The 21,577-nt window shown below is 41.3% G+C and overlaps 1 protein-coding gene and 1 pseudogene across 1 annotated transcript; both read left to right on the top strand.

The window, feature by feature from the left end:
- Positions 1–4,840: 4,840 nt before the first annotated feature.
- On the top strand, positions 4,841–5,897 carry LOC133043272 (ERO1-like protein alpha; annotated as a pseudogene).
- Positions 5,898–18,014: 12,117 nt separating this feature from the next.
- CCDC184 (coiled-coil domain containing 184) lies at positions 18,015–20,447 on the top strand. Its single transcript, XM_061122844.1, has one exon. It carries the CDS (start codon positions 18,456–18,458, stop codon positions 19,041–19,043), a length of 588 nt encoding a protein of 195 aa, XP_060978827.1. The 5' UTR covers positions 18,015–18,455; the 3' UTR covers positions 19,044–20,447.
- The last annotated feature ends 1,130 nt before the right edge of the window (positions 20,448–21,577 follow it).

Genomic DNA, 21,577 nt, shown 5'->3' with positions numbered 1-21,577 from the left:
TAACATAACCAAAAACAAAGATTTTATTTCAATTGACCTTCGAACATAGGAATTTGTCCTTCTTTAGTGGGTCATAATCTATGAACTAAACAACTCTTAAACTTCATTTTGCAGTTTTTTTTGTTAGTACTAATATTGGCATTGTGAGACTGTTTTGTGTATGCTATAGGATAGAGCAAATAAGTTCAATATAAGAAGTAATACATATATAGCTTTTATTATGTTGAGGTATGTTCCTTCTATTCCTGCTTTTTGGAGAGTTTTAATCATAAATGAGTGTTGAATTTTGTCAAAGGCTTTCTCTGCATCTATTGAGATAATCATATGGTTTTTATCTTTCAATTTGTTAATGTGGTGTATCACATTGATTGATTTGCGGATATTAAAGAATCCTTGCATTCCTGGGATAAAGCCCACTTGGTCATGGTGTATGATTGTTTTAATATGTTGTTGGATTCTGTTTGCTAGAATTTTGTTAAGGATTTTTGCATCTATGTTCATCAGTGATATTGGCCTGTAGTTTTCTTTTTTTGTGGCATCTTTGTCTGGTTTTGGAATTAGGGTGATGCTGGCCTCATAGAATGAGTTTGGAAGCTTACCTTCATCCGCAATTTTCTGGAAGAGTTTGAGTAAGATAGGTGTTAGCTCTTCTCTAAATTTTTGGTAGAATTTAGCTGTGAAGCCATCTGGTCCTGGGCTTTTGTTTGCTGGAAGATTTTTGATGACAGTTTCGATTTCCTTGCTTGTGATGGGTCTGTTAAGATCTTCTATTTCTTCCTGGTTCAATTTTGGAAAGTTATACTTTTCTAAGAGTTTGTCCATTTCATCCAAGTTGTCCATTTTATTGGTATAGAGCTGCTGGTAGTAGTCTCTTATGATCCTTTGTATTTCAGTGTTGTCTGTTGTGATCTCTCCATTTTCATTTCTAATTTTGTTAATTTGGTTCTTCTCTCTTTGTTTCTTAATGAGTCTTGCTAATGGTTTGTCAATTTTGTTTATTTTTTAAAAAAACCAGCTTTTAGCTTTGTTGATTTTTGCTATGGTCTCTTTAGTTTCTTTTGCATTTATTTCTGCCCTGATTTTTAAGATTTCTTTCCTTCTACTAACCCTGGGGTTCTTCATTTCTTCCTTCTCTAATTGCTTTAGGTGTAGAGTTAGGTTATTTATTTGGCTTTTTTCTTGTTTCTTGATGTAAGCCTGTAATGCTATGAACCTTCCCCTTAGCACTGCTTTTATAGTGTCCCATAGGTTTTGGGTTGTTGTGTTTTCATTTTCATTCATTTCTATACATATTTTGATTTCTTTTTTGATTTCTTCTATGATTTGTTGGTTATTCAGAAGCGTGTTATTTAGCCTCCATATGTTTGAATTTTTAACAATTTTTTTCCTGTAATTGAGATCTAATCTTACTGCACTGTGGTCAGAAAAGATGACTGGAATGATTTCAATTTTTTTGAATTTTCCAGGACCAGATTTATGGCCCAGGATGTGATCTATTCTGGAGAAGCTTCCGTGTGCACTTGAGAAAAAGGTGAAGTTGATTGTTTTGGGGTGAAATGTCCTATAGATATCAATTAGGTCTAGCTGGTCCATTGTGTCATTTAAGGTTTGTGTTTCCTTGTTAATTTTCTGTTTAGTTGATCTATCCATAGTTGTGAGTGGGGTATTAAAGTCTCCCACTATTATTGTGTTACTATTAATTTCCTCTTTCATACTCGTTAGTGTTTGCCGTACATATTGCGGTGCTCCTATGTTGGGTGCATATATATTTATAATTGTTATATCTTCTTCTTGGATTGATCCTTTGATCATTATGTAGTGTCCTTCTTTGTCTCTTTTCACATTCTTTATTTGAAAGTCTATTTTATCTGATATGAGTATTGCGACTCCTGCTTCCTTTTGGTCTCCGTTTGCGTGAAATATTTTTTTCCAGCCCTTCACTTTTAGTCTGTATGTGTCTCTTGTTTTGAGGTGGGTCTCTTGTAGACAGCATATACAGGGGTCTTGTTTTTGTATCCATTCAGCCAATCTTTGTCTTTTGGTTGGGGCATTCAACCCATTTACATTTAAGGTAATTATTGATAGGTGTGGTCCCGCTGCCATTTACTTTGTTGTTTTGGGTTCACGTTTATACAACCTTTCTGCATTTCCTGTCTAGAGAAGATCCTTTAGCATTTGTTGAAGAGCTGGTTTGGTGGTGCTGAATTCTCTCAGCTTTTGCTTATCTGTAAAGCTTTTGAATTCTCCTTCATATCTGAATGAGATCCTTGCTGGATACAGTAATCTAGGTTGTAGGTTATTCTCTTTCATTACTTTCAGTACGTCCTGCCATTCCCTTCTGGCCTGGAGGGTTTCTATTGATAGATCAGCTGTTATCCTTATGGGAATCCCTTTGTGTGTTATTTGTTGTTTCTTCCTTGCTGCTTTTAATTTGTTCTTTGTGTTTGACCTTTGTTAAAGCTATATATGACAAACCCACAGCAAGCATCACCCTCAATGGTGAAAAATTGAAGGCATTTCCCCTGAAATCAGGAACAAGACAAGGGTGCCCACTCTCACCACTACTATTCAACATAGTGTTGGAAATTTTGGCCACAGCAATCAAAGCAGAAAAAGAAGTAAAAGGAATCCAGATAGGAAAAGAAGAAGTGAAACTCTCACTGTTTGCAGATGACATGATCCTCTACATAGAAAACCCTAAAGACTCTTCCAGAAAATTACTAGAGCTAATCAGTGAATATACTAAAGTTGCAGGATATAAAATTAACACACAGAAATCCCTTGCATTCCTGTATACTAACAATGAAAAAACAGAAAGAGAAATTAAGGAAACAATACCATTCACCATTGCAAGAAAAAGAATAAAATACTTAGGAGTATATCTACCTAAAGAAACAAAAGACCTATACATATAAAACTATAAAACACTGATGAAAGAAATCAAAGAGGACACAAACAGATGGAGAAACATACCGTCTTCATGGATTGGAAGAACCAATAATGTCAAAATGGCTATTCTACCCAAAGCAATCTATAGATTCAATGCAATCCCTATCAAGCTACCAACGGTATTTTTCACAGAACTAGAACAAATAATTTCACAATTTGTATGGAAATACAAAAAACCTCGAATAGCCAAAGTCATCTTGAGAAAGAAGAATGGAACTGGAGGAATCAACCTGCCTGACTTCAGACTCTACTACAAAGCCACAGTCATCAAGACAGTATGGTACTGGCACAAAGACAGAAATATAGATCAATGGAACAGAATAGAAAGCCGAGAGATAAATCCACAAACCTATGGACACCTTATCTTTGACAAAGGAGGCAAGGATATACAATGGAAAAAACACAACCTCTTTAACAAGTGGTGCTGGGAAAACTGGTCAACCACTTGTAAAAGAATGAAACTAGAACACTTTCTAACACCATACACAAAAATAAACTCAAAATGGATTAAAGATCTAAATGTAAGACCAGAAACTATAAAACTCCTAGAGGATAACATAGGCAAAACACTCTCTGACATAAATCACAGCAAGGTCCTCTATGACCCACCTCCCAGAATATTGGAAATAAAAGCAAAAATAAACAAATGGGACCTAATGAAACTGAAAAGCTTTTGCACTACAAAGGAAACTATAAGTAAGGTGAAAAGACAGCCCTCAGATTGGGAGAAAATAATAGCAAATGAAGCAACAGACAAAGGATTAATCTCAAAAATATACAAGCAACTCTTGAAGCTCAATTCCAGAAAAATAAATGACCCAATCAAAAAATGGGCCAAAGAACTAAACAGACATTGCTCCAAAGAAGACATACAGATGGATAACAAACACATGAAAAGATGCTCAACATCACTCATTATTAGAGAAATGCAAATCAAAACCACAATGAGGTACCATTACACGCCAGTCAGGATGGCTGCTATCCAAAAGTCTACAAGCAATAAATGCTGGAGAGGGTGTGGAGAAAAGGGAACCCTCTTACACTGTTGGTGGGAATGCAAACTAGTACAGCCGCTATGGAAAACAGTGTGGAGATTTCTTAAAAAACTGGAAATAGAACTGCCATATGACCCAGCAATCCCACTTCTGGGCATACACACTGAGGAAACCAGATCTGAAAGAGACACGTGCACCCCAGTGTTCATCGCAGCACTGTTTATAATAGCCAGGACATGGAAGCAACCTAGATGCCCATCAGCAGATGAATGGATAAGGAAGCTGTGGTACATATACACCATGGAATATTACTCAGCCATTAAAAAGAATTCATTTGAATCAGTCCTAATGAGATGGATGAAACTGGAGCCCATTATACAGAGTGAAGTAAGCCAGAAAGATAAAGAACATTACAGCATACTAACACATATATATGGAATTTAGAAAGATGGTAACGATAACCCTATATGCAAAACAGAAAAAGAGACACAGAAATACAGAACAGACTTTTGAACTCTGTGGGAGAAGGTGAGGGTGGGATGTTTCAAAAGAACAGCATGTATACTATCTATGGTGAAACAGATCACCAGCCCAGGTGGGATGCATGAGACAAGTGCTCGGGCCTGGTGCACTGGGAAGACCCAGAGGAATTGGGTAGAGAGGGAGGTGGGAGGGGCGATCGGGATGGGGAATACGTGTAAATTTATGGCTGATTCATATTAATGTATGACAAAACCCACTGAAATGTTGTGAAGTAATTAGCCTCCAACTAATAAAAAAAGAAAAAGAAAAAAAAATTAAAAAAAGAGGTAGAAACGTGAAAGAAAAAAAAAAAGAAATAATACAAATGTTAAATTAAATGTTAAAAAATTTAGTGTTTTAATTAAAGTTAAATTAAATCCACAAGATACAGGTATTCTGAAGAAGCCAATAAGCTCACTGAAGCTATGAACAAGCTGAGTAACACAGAGTTTGGGGTGAATCTGTAAGAGAGGAAACACAGAAAACTGTTCTTCAGTGGATCAAGTATGATGATTCCTCAGACAGCCTCTGTGAAGCTGATGACATATCAACTGAATATGATAGGTTGGCACTGAATATGTAGATTGTTCTGAATCCTAAACATTACACAGTGAGAAGGGACCAGATGCTTGAAAGATAGGGAATATCATTGTTTATGAAGAAAATAAAGTCACAGTCAATAAAAGATACTTAAATATTTTGGCTTCTAGTCAAGGGAAATGTGAAGAGAACATTCTTCACAGATGGCTAGAAGGTCTCTGTGTAAAATAGTGGTGTACTTCAGACATATCTGGACATGCAAGCAATAATGTGTGTTTGAGTGTGAGAGAGCTTTTACAAGATAGCTGTGTGGAAAGTGGGGACACATTGCAGAATTTCACCAGTGGGTTTGATGGAATTTTGACTGAAGGACAAGAAGGCCTAAGAACATGTATTTTCCTTACTTAAAAGAATTAAGGCCATTATCTAAAATGCTACTATCCTCTGGGCACCCAGATTTCCAACTATTCACTGAAAATGAAGTTTAAGTCTCAGACAACAAGATTAAAAAATTAGTCTTGTAAAAATTAATAATGTAAAAATTTTTTTTTTACATTTTTATGGAACTCATTTTTTTGGCTTGGAATTAAAAAAAGAGGCAAGCTAATTATAGGCACATTTTAGGACACAGTTTAGAAATGTTTCCAAAATTATGGATTGTGTTGGCTGGCTTAAATGTTGACTGTGGAAAATATTCAGACTCAGAGTTTGGGCACTGCCTTAAAGGTCTTGTTTTGAAAGACATTGATAGCAAATACACCAGAAAGTGGACCCATGTATGAAATTCATCCAAATTGACAAATAGTATCATTGTCTAATGCATTTGGAAGAATTTCTACAAATATGAAAGAACTGGAAAACTTCAGAAAGTTGCTGCAAAATATCCATTAAAGAAATGAGTTGAAATGTGCCTGTTTCTGGACAATGGAGGCCAAAGAGTGAAACAGCAATGAAAGTTTGAAGTTGAGCCTTTTATTTAAAGTTATTTTTATTAGAGGAGAATCCTATTGTTTAAGTAAACAGTTTTATTTTGTAATTGTGCTGAGTTTAAATATGTATAATATTATTGTGAGTCAAAGTAATATTTTGATAATTTAGCACACATTTTAAAGTTTAATGTTGAATAAAATGAAGATTATAAAATTTTTAAAATGAATAAAATTTTAAAATTTCATGAGGGAAATACAACAAATTATGGGCTACAGAAGAAAAGATTAGAGAACTTAAAGACATAGAAATAGAAACTATTCAAAATGGAGCAGAGGAAAAAAATATTGAAAAAGAAAGTATCAGAGCAAAAGTGATCTGTGAGACATATCAAGCAGTTTAACATGCATGTAGCTGAAGTTTCAGAAGAGCTGTGCATGCAGGTTGTCACTTCAGTCATGTTTGACTCTTTGCAACACTATGGACTGTAGCCTGCCAGGCTCCTCTGTCCCTGGGATTCTCCAGGCAGGAATACATGGAGTTGCCATGCCCTCCTCCAGGGGGTCTTCCCAACCCAGGGATTGAACTCGCATCTCTTATGTCTCCTGCATTGGCAGCTGAGTTCTTTATCACTAGCACCACCTGGGAAGCCCCAGAAGAGCTAGGAACTATACAAATATTTAAAGAAATAATGGCTAAAAAATTCAAAATTTGAAAGGTCAATGAAAGTCAGGCATAATAAACTTAAAGAAAACAAGGCCAAGGTACATCATAATCAAACTTCGAAAAACCAAAGATAAAGATCTTCCAGAGACAAATTACATACTGAGCAGGGATTGGCAAACCATGGCCATGGGTCAAATCTGATTCACCTGTTTCTGTAAACAGACTGTAGTTGGAATACAGCCCCAATGCACTCATTTATATATTCACTATGGTTGCTTCTGTTCTACAATGACAGAGTTGAGTAGTTTCAAGAGAGACTATATGGCTTGCAAAAACCTAAAAGACTACCTGAAACTTTACATGAAAGTTTGCCATCCCCCAACTACAGAAGAACAAAGGAAATAGCAACCACAGAGTTCTTTAAAAAGCTATGCAAGGTGAAGACAAGGGTCAACCCAGAATTTTTACCCAGAGAAAATATCTTTCACACATAAAGATGAAATAAAGGCCATTTTAAACAAAGAGATGGAATGCTAAATGAAGTTCATCAGGCAGAAAAAAAATAACGTGAAAATTTGGATCAACTTAAAGGAATAGACCATGCAAAAATTGATAAATACTAGGTAAAATATTTTAAAATATTTTTCTCAAATTTTATCTCTTAAGGAGGTAAATGATTAAAGTAAAAATAAAGTGCATTCAGGTTTTTAACTTATATAGAAGTGATATATATATATTTTGTTGTGTGACAACAAAACCGAAAAGGAGAAAATGAAAGTATGTCATTGGAAGGTTCTTACATTGTGACAAATTAAGGATGTATATTGTAAACTCTTGAATGACACAGTCTAATACAACAGCTGCTTGCCACACGTGGCTGTTAAAATTAATAAAAATTTAAAGCTCAGTTTTTCAGTCATACTAACTATACTTCAAGTCTTGAATAGTCATATCTGGCTGGTGGTTACCATACTGGTCAATGCAGATATAGAATTCCATCTTCATAGAAAATTCTACTGGAAAAGAACTGCTCTAAAGCATTAACAACAAAACAAAGAGAAAAGCAAGAACTAAAAAGCCAAAACCCAAGGTAAAAAAATAATTTTAAGGTTCGCTTAGTCTAAACATTGGAAAGGAAATAAGAAAAAAGAAACAAAGAAAATATAAGACAAATAGAAAACAAAACAGCAAATGATAGATTGAAACCCAACCTATTAACAGTTATAATAAGTATAAATGATCTAAACATTCCAATTAAAGGGTAGAGATGGTCAGGTTGGACAAAAAGTAAAACTCAAGTACATTCTGTCTATAAGAAAGCTACATAAAATGTAAAGGCACAGACATGACAAAAGAAAAAAATGGAAAGTATATAGCATGCAAACACTAAAAAGAAGAGCTGAAGTGGCTCCTTGAATATTGAACTAAGTAAAGCGAGATGAACTTTACTAGAAATAAAGAAAGGCCATTTCGTAATGATCTTAGTGGTCAGCAAAAGGACATAACAATCCTAAACTGTTAAACATCTAATAAAATAACTTCAAAATATAGGAAGCAAAACCCAACAGAAATGAGAAATCGATTAATCCACAAATTTGGTTTAAATCCAAATTATTAATACTAAATATAACTGCACTAAATAAGCTAGATAAAAGAAAAGGCTGACAAAATGGACAAAAAGCAAAACAAAACAAAATATGCTAGCTATCAGAAATACACTTAAAACTTTGGAAACTGAAAGTAAAGAAATGAAAAAGGAGAAATCATGAACCCCATTCAAAAGAAAGCTGGTATAGCTATATTCATATCAGTCACTTTAAGGCAAAAGCATTACTGGTGAATAAGAAAACTGCCCAATAATGAAAACTGTTCAAGTCACCAGGAAAATATGATAATTTAAAATTTTAAATTGCACTTACAGCACAGCACTAGAATATATAAAGCAAAAATTATCAGAACTACAAAAACTTTATGAGAAGGATAAATTCACATAATGGAAGATTATAAAAACCTCTTTTTAGTAATTCATAGTATGTATAGAAAAATCACTTAGGGCATAAAAATCTTAATAAACATTTTATAAATTTATTTTAAATTTTGTAATAATGGATGTCTCTAAACTTTGCATCCAACAAATGCAAAACATATATTCTTCCTTGATGCATATATATAACAATTACAAACAACTTGGCTATTAGACAAATTCCAACAAATTTCCAAAGATTGATATTGAACAGGAAAGGTTCTTTAACTACAATGGAGTTAAGCTATTAATAAAAAGATAACCACAAGATTCCTATATTTGGAAATTAAGAAATACTAGTTTATTCAACAAATATTTAATGCATGCATACTATGAGCCAGGCACTGTCTAGACACTTGGATTACTATATCAGAGAGAAATTTATAATTAAAAGTCTGACAATACCAAATGTGGGAGAGAATGTGGAGTAATGGGATCTTTCATCCTGCTAGTGGAGTGTAAATTATTATAACTGCTTTTGAAAACAATTTGATATTTTCTAATACAGTGAAGCTCATATCTTATGATTCAGCAAGTCCATCTGTATGCATACAATTTATAAAAAAAATTTTTATATGCACCATAAGATATGTACTAAAATATTCACCCAGTAATAGCCTAAATTTTAAAACAACTGAAATGTCCACCAATAGTAGAACATAGCAGTAGAATATAGATAAATAACCTGCAGTATATTCATGCAGTGGAATACAGAACAACAAATATAAACAAAGCACAGGTATCCCCAAAATGCTGATGACTTTGACAAATATAACGTGAAAAAGAAGCAAGACACAAAATAATAAAATGTGTGGTTCCATTCATATAAAGTTCAAGTGAATGAATAAATTCATTGCGATTCCATCCATATAATGTTCAAAAACAGGCAAGATTACACTATATTGTTTAGCAATGTATAAATATGTGATAAACTACAGAGAAAAGCAAGACAATTATTATCATGGCAATCAAGATAGTGGTTTCCCACAGGAGGGAGAGTTTTGACTCCAGCATAGCAGTGAGGTAGTCTGGGGCGGGGAGGAAAGATGACTGCAATACTCTTATTTCCTGACCTGGGGAGAGTGATTATGCATTTATTGCCTTTATTCACTAAATTTTATGTGTTATGTTTATTTACTTTTATATATTTGCATTATGTTTTCACAATTAATAAAGGCCCAAAGGAAAAGGAAAGAGAAAAAAAGACGAGAAAACTTAGAGAACAGCATGAATGAGGTAGGGAGGAATAAAAGCGTGCTAGGTGTATGTGCATCTAGAAGGCAAGCTGTGAGGCAGAAAGGAGTGGGAAATAATGAGGCTGGAAGCTATGGGGAGTCTTGGGAATATTTAAGCTGTGAAAAAGGCTCAAACTTGAATTTAAAGTAGATTTCTCTAAATGCTGTGATGCGCAAGAAGGGAGGGCCAGAGGAAAGGCTGAAAGTGGAACTTTCACATCCCTCCAGGAGTGAGATAACCAGGGCCTGAATGATGCCACTGCGTATTGAAAAGGGGAGGAGGAAATGGACTAGAGAAGGGTCTATGGGATCAGAGATTACTAAACATCTTCTTATTTTGAAATATACACAGTCACTTCAGAACTCTTTAAGCTTTGGGTTTGTGGTTCAAATGTGGGCAGTGGGGGGCCAAAATATCACAGGGCTGGTCTCAAGGGTAAATAAACCTATTTCTTTCCAAGCTAAATTCAGACAAGTAAGACTCTCCCAGTTTTCAAGTCTTCCTAGAAAGGAAATTCAAGCTCCTTTCTCTCACTTATCTGGCACTCTCAAGAAGTACTCTAAAAAATTTGCTTAAATGCTTCATTCTGCTTCCTGTTCTCATAGTATAATCAGGGGGTGATGCTGCCCTCTATCCTCTGTGCTGGTTTCAAAGTTTTAAATTTATTGAGGATCTCCTTCTAGCTTTTCCTTCTCTCTCATCTCTGTTGATTATTTCCTTTATTCCCTTAGACCTTAGACTCAAATTATAGCCCTGGTATCATTCCATGCTCCATCTCCATCTCCTTAGAACCTGTCTCCTTAATTACTTTTTTAATGTAAAGAATGCCCCCGAAACACTAATAAAAATCCACAAGCATGAAGCAGAGAGACCTTACGTCCCAGAGATCTCATTACATTTGAAATACCAGTGATTTCAATGATCTAATAATGCAAAATTGTGGGCAGTTTATTGTCTTTCATACCTGCAAGTGTCTCAGATGGTACTCATTGTTCTGTTGAGAAGCAAAAGCCACTAATGTCCCTAGTAAGCGGGAATTGATTTTTAATAAAATATGAGGCACCTGGAAGTGTGTGTGATATGGTGATAGATGAGATGGGATGAACGGGAGATTAGATATGTGATTCAGGATCACCCTCTGAGGGGAGATGAGTTCCAGATTAATGCATTTGATCTGGGCAATTACCAGTGAAATTGCCCTCTGCTTCTTAGAGACCTAGATAACACTGTTGAGAATAGCAAGTTCTTATTGAAATTGTCCTACTAATATTGATTGAAGACTAACCTCAATTCCTGGAATATTGCTTTTCTGATCTATGTTTGATGTTTGGTTTTTAATTTGATTTTACTATCCTGGAAAAACTGATCTTCATAGCTCTTCTCTTATATATTTGATCAATGTGGAGAGTTTTTGTTTGTTTTGTTTTGTTTTTATAAGTAAGGAAGGGATAAGCAAAGGACAAAAAGACCTCATTTTTAAAATAGTATCAAGTACCCGGGGCTAACATTACACTAAATTACTAGTCTATCAGCTCAGGAACTCAAAGGGAAGAGAGACCCTAACTTTACAGCATAGTAATCTTTCTATTCATAATATCCTTTGTCAGTTAGCTACCAATGTTATAACCAGTGGCAGGGTACATTTTTGAAGTCTGTCTCTAGTAGAATAAGAGTATAAATCAGGACTTCTCTGTAACATACAGGATGCAGGCTTGGCAGCATTCCATTCTCAAACATTTGAGGGGAGGGGAGAGCATGCACTCCTCTGATCTTGACATTGGACTAAAACTTGGCCCCAACCTTTGAGACTCTGACGGGGATGGTGGTGGAATATGCCACTGGGGATTCCAGTGGGTGGCTGGCTATATGGTAATTCTTATTTCAAAGTTACAACTTTTCTGTTTTGCAAGAGGTGGGGACTTCCATGTGTCTTGTGTAGTAAGTATTCCTTTACTCAAGGAAAGCCACTAAAAGGGCCATTGAATTGTGTGAACATAAACCATAGATCATAGAAGTAGATGGCTGAAACCAAAGATAATCTGCTCTCTAAGATAAGGCAGAGTTGGAGGTCTGCAGGCTAGGTGTCCTTAAGGGAGATGTTTATTTTTCTTGGTAAAGATTCATTCATTCATCTATTCAACAAATATTTATTGGACACCTCCCAGGCACCAGGCAGTGAGCAAAACCAAACCTCGGCCCTAATGGATTTTTAGGGATCTTTCACTTCACACCTAGTGGGAGGTGAAAGACAATAAATAAATATATAAATAAACAAACAAGTAAAAATACAGTATTACAGATGTTAATGGCTGTGGAGATGTATAAAGCAGAGGGACTAGAGAGTTCTAGCGTGAAGGGGATCCTTATGCCTTGAAACAAACAAAACAGGCATTGCTTCTATAAACTGTGAGTGTGTAGCTGACCACAGAAGATGGAGCTGATTTTCTGTAAGACTTCTTAAACCAGGGGCTTCAGGGCGTCAGTGAAAAAGTTGGAGAAAGGGCCCTCCTCCTCACTTCTGCCTAAGGTGCAGCACCACTGTGGTCCTCTGAAGATGTGGATTACATTTGGGGGACCCTGTTCATGACACAATCACAAGTACTAGTGTAGTTGTGTGTGTTGAACAGAACCATAGTGCACTCTCTCAGTGGGTGCTCTACCAGTGCAGCTGGCGTGCCTTGTTGGCCCTGGGAAACCCACCTCAAAGCAAAGGGGAAGTGGTAGGAACCACTTTCGATTGTACTTTTAGGGCTTCTGAGAAGTCTGGAGAGAGCACAAGTAGAGGCATTAGTAAGAGTGAGACCTGATCATTTTTGGATACATTGTCTACAGACTTTCTCAAGATATGACAGGTGAGAAGGGACCTGGAAGTTTGCATAGGTCAATTTCTAAGAATTCTTTAAACGGAAGAGAAGTCAGAGGTAGAAAGATATGACATGTGAGAAGGGACCTGGAAGTTTGCATAGGTCAATTTCTAAGAATTCTTTAAATGGAAGAGAAGTCAGAGGTAGACATACCACAGTCTGTACCCTGTCCAGACACTTGGACATAATTTCCTCCAAATTTGACTGATATTCTGGGAGAGGCAATTTGCCAAGAAAAATTGCACCATGGCACCAGAAACTGTGGGTGTTCTTAGGTGATGCAATTTTATTCATGCCTGATAAGGATACTGACTTGGGGACAAACCAGGCCCTAAGCTATGGGCAACTTTCTGGGGGTAGAAGATACATGGAGAGGATGCATGAGGAGGGTACATGAGACTGTGCATCAGAGGTCATCTTGGAATGTCTGTATCTATGGCCAATTGCCCGGTGACATTTGGACTAGACTAGTCATGTCTAGCATGGTACAGTATAAATAACTAAACATGCACCAAAAGGGGAAAAAGCTTTTGCAAGTGTTGCTACAAGAGAAGCTGTTGCAGTGGACAATGAAGAAAACCAGCCAAGCAGGGTTTAATTGAAATGACAGGTTATTTTCAGTGGTGCTGCAAACTGTGTGAGAATTTAGAAAGTTCCCCTGGAATTTTTGCTCTGAGTAAAGTTAATACAGGTGAGAAGGAAATGGGGAAGGGTGACTTTTGGGATTCCTAAAATTAGTTTGAAGCCTCAAAGCAAGCAACTGAAAGTCTAGCTCAGGCCTTTAGTGTGACTGTGTGTATCTGTGTATGTCACCTCATGACCATGTCTGTGACAGTAGAGACATCAGAGAGTGGGAACAGTTGGACCCCACTCCCTTCAGTCAGAGGTTCATATAGTTTAGGATTCTTGCAAATGATCATGCCCATTTCTCTGTACAAGTGTGGAGGAGATGAGCAAAGCATGTTGGCTGTAACACCAGGCAAACCACTCTCTCATGCTGGGAAAATTTAGTCTGTGACAGACAAAGTCCACAACAGTGTGAGTATTCTCCGTCTCTTGATCTTTCTTATCCTCTTGGAAGGAGACCCGTCATTGACAGCTGGGGCTCCTGGTACCTGTGCAGATTGGGGGATTGAGAGACAGAATCAAAAGAGCTGAAAAGGACAAGGAACTTCTTCTTGCAGAAGAGAAAAGGAATACTCTCAAGAAGTAAAGGGGGCAGGGGAGTGAAAAAGCAAGAGCCGGGCTTGAGTGGAATTTGGAGGTGTTTAGGGAGAAAGGAGAGAGAAGGGTAGCAGCTGCTATGGTCATGTGACCAAGATGAATAGAGCAGGAGGGAAGAGAAGATGTTTTGCTCTGTGCTAAGAATGTAAACCCCTTTAGAGTTTTTCCAGACACCATCATAAAAATCTCAATTGCTTTTTAATTCTTTTTGGTTATTAGATGTGTTTCTTTTGAATGTGGCATCATGCTGAGATGGGCTGCAGGGCAACTCAGCTCCATAAAATTTACATTTGGGGAGCACTGCCTGGGATTGCAGACCTGTGGTGTAGCAGTCAGCTGTTCCTTGACTTTGACCATCATTCTAGATCTGAGTCAAGCCAGCAGCTTCATTACAATAGCTGGATTTATAGTGCAAAAAGTACACAAGTTATATAAAATAAAGACTGGAGATATACAAGACAGCAGACAGAGGAAAATGGCATAGACTACTAAGAATCACAGGTTTAGTGAGAATTCAAGGCTTGGAACTAGGTGTACCTGCTGGAGACCTTTACCGATGCAGCATGGAGTCTCTTCCCCTCCCCCCTCCCCCATAGTCTGATGAGATTGGGATGAAGAAATAGAACAGCTAAGCTGATTCCCAGAGGACAAGAAAAAGTCAGGAAGCAGAGAAGAGTGCACAAGGGTTATTGTTTTCTTGCTGCGTGTGAATACTCTAGTGATGTGGCCAGAGTACCCATTCAGCTTGGGGATGGACTCACTCGACAAACCCCAGGACACTGACTTCCAGAGAGCTCAGTTCCGTAACCCAGCCAGCTGACTGAGGCTCTGCTCCACTCTCTGCATCTGTCCCCTTGCTTTTCTGAGACTAGACCCTTCTCCTATGTCCCCTTAGGTCAACTCCCCACAGAATTCCTAAAATTATCTGGTTCTGAATCTGAGGCACCAATTGTCTCCTGTATTTTCAAGTCCTGTGACTAGTCCACACCCCCAGATCCCCCCTACCCTTGGCTCTCAAATATCTGACCTGGAACTTGACTGGATCAGCCACACCCCTTGATCTCTGCACTGTTTCCCATGTTCTTTCGTGCTTCTCCAATAATTTCCCCTCCCTCTAGGCTCAGACCCCCCGAACTCTCAGCAGACCTCATGCCAGCATCTCTGGGCAGCATGATGTAATCTTAATGCTGAAAGCCTTGACATACATGGTATCCTCAACAATAGTGGCAAAGGGCCTTGTATGATGGCATAACCCAGGTCCTACTGTATGGGGACTGTGTTTAGTGTAAGGTTAAGGCTAATGTACAAGGCCCTGTATTAGGGACAGGCTTAGTCTTTGTAGGTAGAAGGCAAGGACCTCTCTGAAGAGTGAGGGAGCTAGCAAGGTGAAATCATCCATGTGAAGTGCTGGTCAAGAGATGTAAAGCAACAGATCTAGGCAAAAATTTGAAAATCATGCCAGTTTTTCTTTCTTCTGACTATAGCAAAGGCCTCCACGGAAAGATGAACAGCAGGGTTGAACCCTGGAGAAGGAAATGGCAACCCACTCCAGTATTTTTGCCTGGAGAATTCCATAAACAGAGGAACCTTGCAGGCTATAGCCCATGGGGTCACAAAGAGTTGGACATGACTGAGCGACTAATCAGAGAAGGCAATGGCACCCCGCTCCAGTACTCTTGCCTGGAAAATCCCATGGACAGAGGAGCCTGGTAGGCTGCAGTCCAAGAGGTCGCTAAGAGTCAGAGATGATTGAGCGACTTCACTTTCACTTTTCACTTTCATGCATTGGAGAAGGAAATAGCAACCCACTCCAGTGTTCTTGCCTGGAGAACCACAGGGATGGGGGAGCCTGGTGGGCTTCCGTCTATGGAGTCGCACAGAGTTGGACACAACTGAAGCGACTTAGCAGCAGCAGCAGAGTGACTAACACACACACACAGGGTTGAACCCATGAGCCCTAAGAATATGCTTGCTATAGTATGATCAGAAACTCATGCTGTGTAAGCTCAGTTGTTGTTGTTTTTGTATGTCTTGTATATTTCTAGCTTTCCTACAGTTCCTTTTTGGTAAAGTCTGTTTTTGCGGATACCAGTGCACTTTGGCTGTGCTTAGGGAAACCAAGGAAAAGCGTTTCTGTCTTCTCCTCGGCTTTAAGAATAACCTGTGGGGTACATGGTAGAGGTGGGGATGATAACCAAGGTGAGAGTCATAAGTTTGTGGGATGAAGGAAAAAAGACAGAATGAGCAAGCAAATAAGACTGAATCATAGAAAACACAATATATAAAACATAAATAGGTTTTTAAAATTTGTTCATACATTTGTTTTGGAATATCAAATTTTTAAGGATTGTATAATACTTTATTATACTAACAATGCCTTAGATTAAACATTCTACTCTTTAGGATACTTGCCCACTTCTTCTTCTTTTTTTTTTTTTTTTTTTTTACTTATTTCTATTTTAATAGCAGTAAGACAAGACTGACAATAGCAGTAAGACAAGGAATAAGTCAAAAAGTTCTTTAGTGCCAGCAAAGTTTCTCTGGGCCAGCCCCACCCCTCATCACTGGGGTATGCGACAAGGGAAACCTCAAAGTAACCCACCCGCTATCACTGAACCACTAGTATACAAAACACTCACCCAAACCCAGCTCTTCCCCATCTTGAAGTGTTACATCATTTCTCTTCCCCAGATTTATTTCTTCTCGTGAACTTCATTTTTGGTTTCTGATCACTTGGCTTCTCCAATTTATTAAGGTCATTATTAGTATGCTGCTGCCCAGGTATTGTTTGCTTTTCAACCTGAAGTTATCTGTAAATATATTAAATCCAACTTTTCTTCCTCCTCCTCCTTTCCCCCTCCACTCCTCAAAAAGAGAAAGGAGTTGTCATAAAGGTTGAGACACTCAGCGCATGTCTGTACCTGAACGCCGGGCCTGAGGACAGGGAATTACCCTTACATAATCCCCCACACCGCCGGGCCTTCCCGCCATCCGTTCCACACAGTGTCGACAGTTTACCCTTTCAACTGCGAGCGGACGCAGTGTTACTCAAAGTTAGAAATGATATTACCAAAAATTATCCAGTCCGATTCACTAACAGATGAGAAAAACGATTTATTCAAGGTCTCTGAACTAATAAATGGCCGAAACAAAATTGAATTCATGTTTCCTAAAATCCACTACCTGTGAGCTGGAGAGCTCTGGACAAGGGAATGGGACACAGTGGTTCTTGTTAAAACATTCATTCAACAAATGTACTGAGCATTTACTTAACTATGCGCCAGGTTCTATTTTAAGTGCTGGGGATTCCGTGCTGAAGGACACGGAGGAGACAAAAATCTCTATTCTTACGGAGCTTTCTTTCTCAAAACTGAAGCACTTTGCCTCACCGTCCTGAAAGAACCCCCAGTGCCCTGGGTAGAAGCGACTGGGTCTCATATGGGAGGGAATTCCATCTTTTCTCGGCTTCGATACTACAGCGAGGGCTGATTTACTGCAGAAGCAGAAGGGAGTGACGGAAACCTCCGTAGTGCCCTCCTGCGCCTCTGCACCGCTAAGGCCGGGCGGGGCCGGCTCCAGGGCGCCGGCGCACCCAGCTCAAGTCTGGGTAATAGCATCGGCCTCTGTACCCTCTCTGCTTTCCTGCTGGAGGACAGAGAAGCAGGACTCGGCTGTAAAGCCATTCTCAGGGAAAGGACTGCGGGCAGGTGAAAATCCTTCCAAGGTAGTCTCGCTCGGGGTCTACCACCCAGACTAGGGGAGGGACGATGTCTCCCCGACCTGGGGAGCAGCAAACTGCTCTCTCATGCTTCCCTATTAAACATTGCGGCCACACGCTCTTTCAGTCTCAGCTGAGGCCACTGCAGCGTCCCCTCCCCTCCCGCTCCACCCGCAAGCTCAGAATCCAGAGCCTCACTGCAGCTTCCCAGCCGTCCTCCCTTTTCTGCTCCACTTCCTGGTTGCCATGGAGACACACGTCATTTACGTGCAGTGCGTCGCCTTGGAAACAGAGGAGCATCCGTGGCGCCGCTGGGAGACCCGCCCCTGTCACTTCCAACCACACTCGCGGGTGCTGCCCGTTAACGGCCAAGGGGAGTCCCGGGGTCGACCCGCTCCTGGCCTCGGCCTCAACCTCGGCCCGTGTGCGAGCGCTCCTGTGACCCAGGGAACCGGCGGGCACTTGACGCTCTTGGCGCCCAGAGGGCGGCGCTGACACGGGTGCAATTCAGGAGTCGAGGCAGGGCAGGGCGCTTTCGCCCTGGGGCGAGCCCGAGAGACGCCGGCCCTGGGACTGTAACCCGGTCCTTGTTCCGCTGGCTCTTCCCGGCCTCCCTAGATTCTGCCCGCATCCCCCGCCTGGGACTCACCTCTCCACCCCTGTCTGGAGCCTCATCTTCCCTCGACTCCTCCCACCCCCTCCGGGCACCTCTCTCCCGCCCCGTACCTTCCCCCACCCCGAGGCCGGGCTGGACCGGACCCCGAGCCGCCACCGCCCGCTTCTGCCATTCAATGGAGGAAGGTCTGCTGGAGATCATGACCAAGGACGGCGGCGATATGCCGGCCCCTCTGGAGGTGTCCACCGTGCCCGCCGTGGGGGACGTGATCTCCGGCGAGTACAACGGCGGCATGAAGGAACTGATGGAGCACCTGAAGGCCCAGCTGCAGGCCCTGTTTGAGGACGTGAGGGCCATGCGGGGGGCCCTGGACGAGCAGGCCTCGCACATCCAGGTGCTCTCGGACGACGTATGCGCCAACCAGCGAGCCATCGTCTCCATGTGCCAGATTATGACCACCGCGCCCCGCCAGGGTGGCCTGGGCGTGGTCGGCAGCAAGGGGAGCTTCCCGGGCGCCCGCCGAGATCCGGAGACCCCTTCGCCTGGGATCGGGGACAGCGGTTTGCTGGGTCGCGATCCAGAGGACGAGGAGGACGACGATGAAGAAGAAAAGGAGATGCCCAGCTCCGCCACACCCACTAGTCACTGTGAGCGCCCGGAGAGCCCCTGTGCTGGCCTCCTTGGGGGGGACGGGCCACTTGTGGAGCCCCTCGATCTGCCCGACATTACCCTGCTGCAGCTGGAGGGCGAGGCCTCTCTGTGAGGGGACTCCGAGGGGGCACTACTTTCCCCGGCTGACTTTGGGTTTCCGAGTGCATGAGGAGACTGAACGGCGCGATGCAGCGTGCTTCACTCCGACCGCTGCTCTTGTGGGTCAGGCAGAAGAGACTTCCTTGAGGAAGCATTTATAGGGTGAAGGACTTTGGGAGCATCAAGAATTCTTTCTGCCTCACCAAGTGAGAAGTAGCAAACTGCGGAAAGGTGAGGTTCCGGGAGAGGAAGCGCCCACCTCTGGACTCCCATCCAATCCCCTACCCTGCCCTTTCCCCCGCCCCAGCCAACAGGAGAACCCCTGACTTGTGTAAATAAAATTCTGCTTTTTCTATTCTGAAAAAGGACTTATCTAGGACTATGGCAAATAATCTCTAACGATTTACCTAGAAATTAAGGAATTGGGGGTATTCTGTTCTGGCAACAGAAAATTTACCCTTCTGATGAAATCCAAGCTATTCAGCGTTCTGCAGAAGCCTCTCCCCCTCACAGACCTCTGCGGCTGCTGATTGGTAAAAGAAGCTTGAGGAGGGAACTGCAGCCCTAGGAATCTGGGTGAATGGGGTTCCGAGGGCCCCTGGGCTGGGAGGAGCTGGCTCTGAATGTGCATGAAGACATTATAGCTCAACCTCTAGGATTTTGCATGCAGAGCGGATCCTGCCTTGTCACTGACTTCATCTGGGATTGCTTTATCCACTCACTGGGGCTTAGAGAACAAAGAGCCCAGTTCACAGGCAGAGACTTGGGGGGGGGGGTGCTCAGCAACAGCCCAGATTTAGGGGACATTTGAGGGACTCTTGGGGGCCGCAGCCAAAAACTGTCTCTCTCCTGGCTATACCTGCTTAACTTCAGTTCCTTTTCCTGTCAATACTTCCCTACCCGCTGACTCTCGGTGTTGCCTCCATAATGTCTTGTGTGCGTTATGTGTGTTGACCTGTGTAGTAGTGTGTGAGCCCTGAGGGGCAGGGCTTGTGGCTCTGGTGTTAGGTTCAGGGGGCTTCAGACCTTCTGTGAGCCCCAGGCTCTCATGACGCTTTCCCCTCTCCTCTTTCCCCCCACAACCAGGGCATGAAGCATGCGGCTGTCCTGAGGTTCCTGACTGATATGCCTCCCTCCCACCTCCTCAAGTGGTGACTTTGTGTGCCCTTCCTCTTCCTCCATGTATTCCTTCTCAATGCTTTCCTTGGTGTTAACCTTAATAAAGAGGCGTCATCTCCCCTCCTTGCTGACTGGTACTAGGGCAATGGCAGGGTGGGGCTTCTGGACCCACTGCATGGACACAGGCTTAGTGAGAACTACAGGGACCATGCCTCCCCTCTCTTCTTGCCTCTGGTTCCAAGGAGTTGACTGTCCCTGCCCTGACTGGGATATGCATTGCCGTCTTTACCTGCTGTCACTTCCGTCCTGGACCTTGACCTCAAGCTGGACTGAGGAAGGAGAAGGGTACATGTTGAGATTTCCCAAACAAGGGTTTTTTAGTAGCCAGCACTCCAGATGTGCAGGAGACTTCTTTTCAGTGGAGCACCTGGTTCCCAGGAGATGATTTCCAAACTGGAGTCCTGGCATGGTAGGCATGACTCCTGTTCCATGGGAGGGGTAGGGAGGGGGCATTGTTCAGGAGGGATTGCCTGGGATCTCTGGCAGTACAGTGACACATCACAAGGGAAACCACAAAAACTGCCTCAGGCCTCTAGTGGAGAATGCCGGTAAGGTGTCCCCTCACCGGAGCTTAGCCTGACATCAGCTCTAGTCTGCTCCCTCGGGCACTGGAGCCTTCCTAAGGCTGCTCCAAACAAAATTTGGGAGACTAATGAGCTGGGGTGCTTGCACCTACATATGTGTGTATGTATGCATGTAGGTATGTGTATATATGTATGTGTGTATGTGTGTTTCTGTGGCTGGTTGCTACAAAGATGTGGAAAGAGCACTGGCAATGAATCTCAGATCCAACAGTAAATGACTGCTTGAGACTCAGTTCTGTCTGTGTAAAATGGGGATAAATATTGAGAAAAATAAGACACCTGAGAAATCTTGTGCAAATGTTAGTTTTCTTATAGCTCTCTTGGGATAGGGGGTGATGGTGTGTTGACTGGCTCCTCTGGGAAAACACAGTTATTTAGGGAAGGTTCTAGAAGTTCTTGTTTAATATAATCCTTTCCTACCTAAAGAACTCTTATCATTCAGGGCAGTCAAGGAGATGATGAGATTCCCAAGCTGACATGGCCTTTCTTCATAAATGTCATGTAATTATGGGTCAAAAAGGTCTAAAGCCAACTTTTGTACACATAAGATGATCAGAGGATGGCTTGAGTTGTGCAGTGGTTAGGGAATATGTGCTGGGGCCTTAGAGAGGGCAGCTAAAGTATATTAGTGAGGAAGTGTCCCTGAGGACTGGAAGATAGTTTTCTGTTACAGTTCCAGCATTCAGCACCAAAAACAATGATAGCCATCATATATTGAACACTTACTCTGTGCCATTGTGCCCAATTTTATATCCCAATGACCATATGAAGTAGGCACTATTAT

The sequence above is a fragment of the Dama dama genome, chromosome 3, assembly GCF_033118175.1.
Source record: "Dama dama isolate Ldn47 chromosome 3, ASM3311817v1, whole genome shotgun sequence".
Lineage (NCBI taxonomy): Eukaryota > Metazoa > Chordata > Mammalia > Artiodactyla > Cervidae > Dama > Dama dama.
The sequence above is the reverse complement of the archived record's forward strand: the minus strand, read 5'-3'. Positions and strand labels throughout refer to the sequence as shown.

Excerpts from the sequence above, each read along its gene's own strand:
- CCDC184 (XM_061122844.1), top strand. The coding sequence starts at position 18,456 with ATGGAGGAAGGTCTGCTGGAGATCATGACCAAGGACGGCGGCGATATG.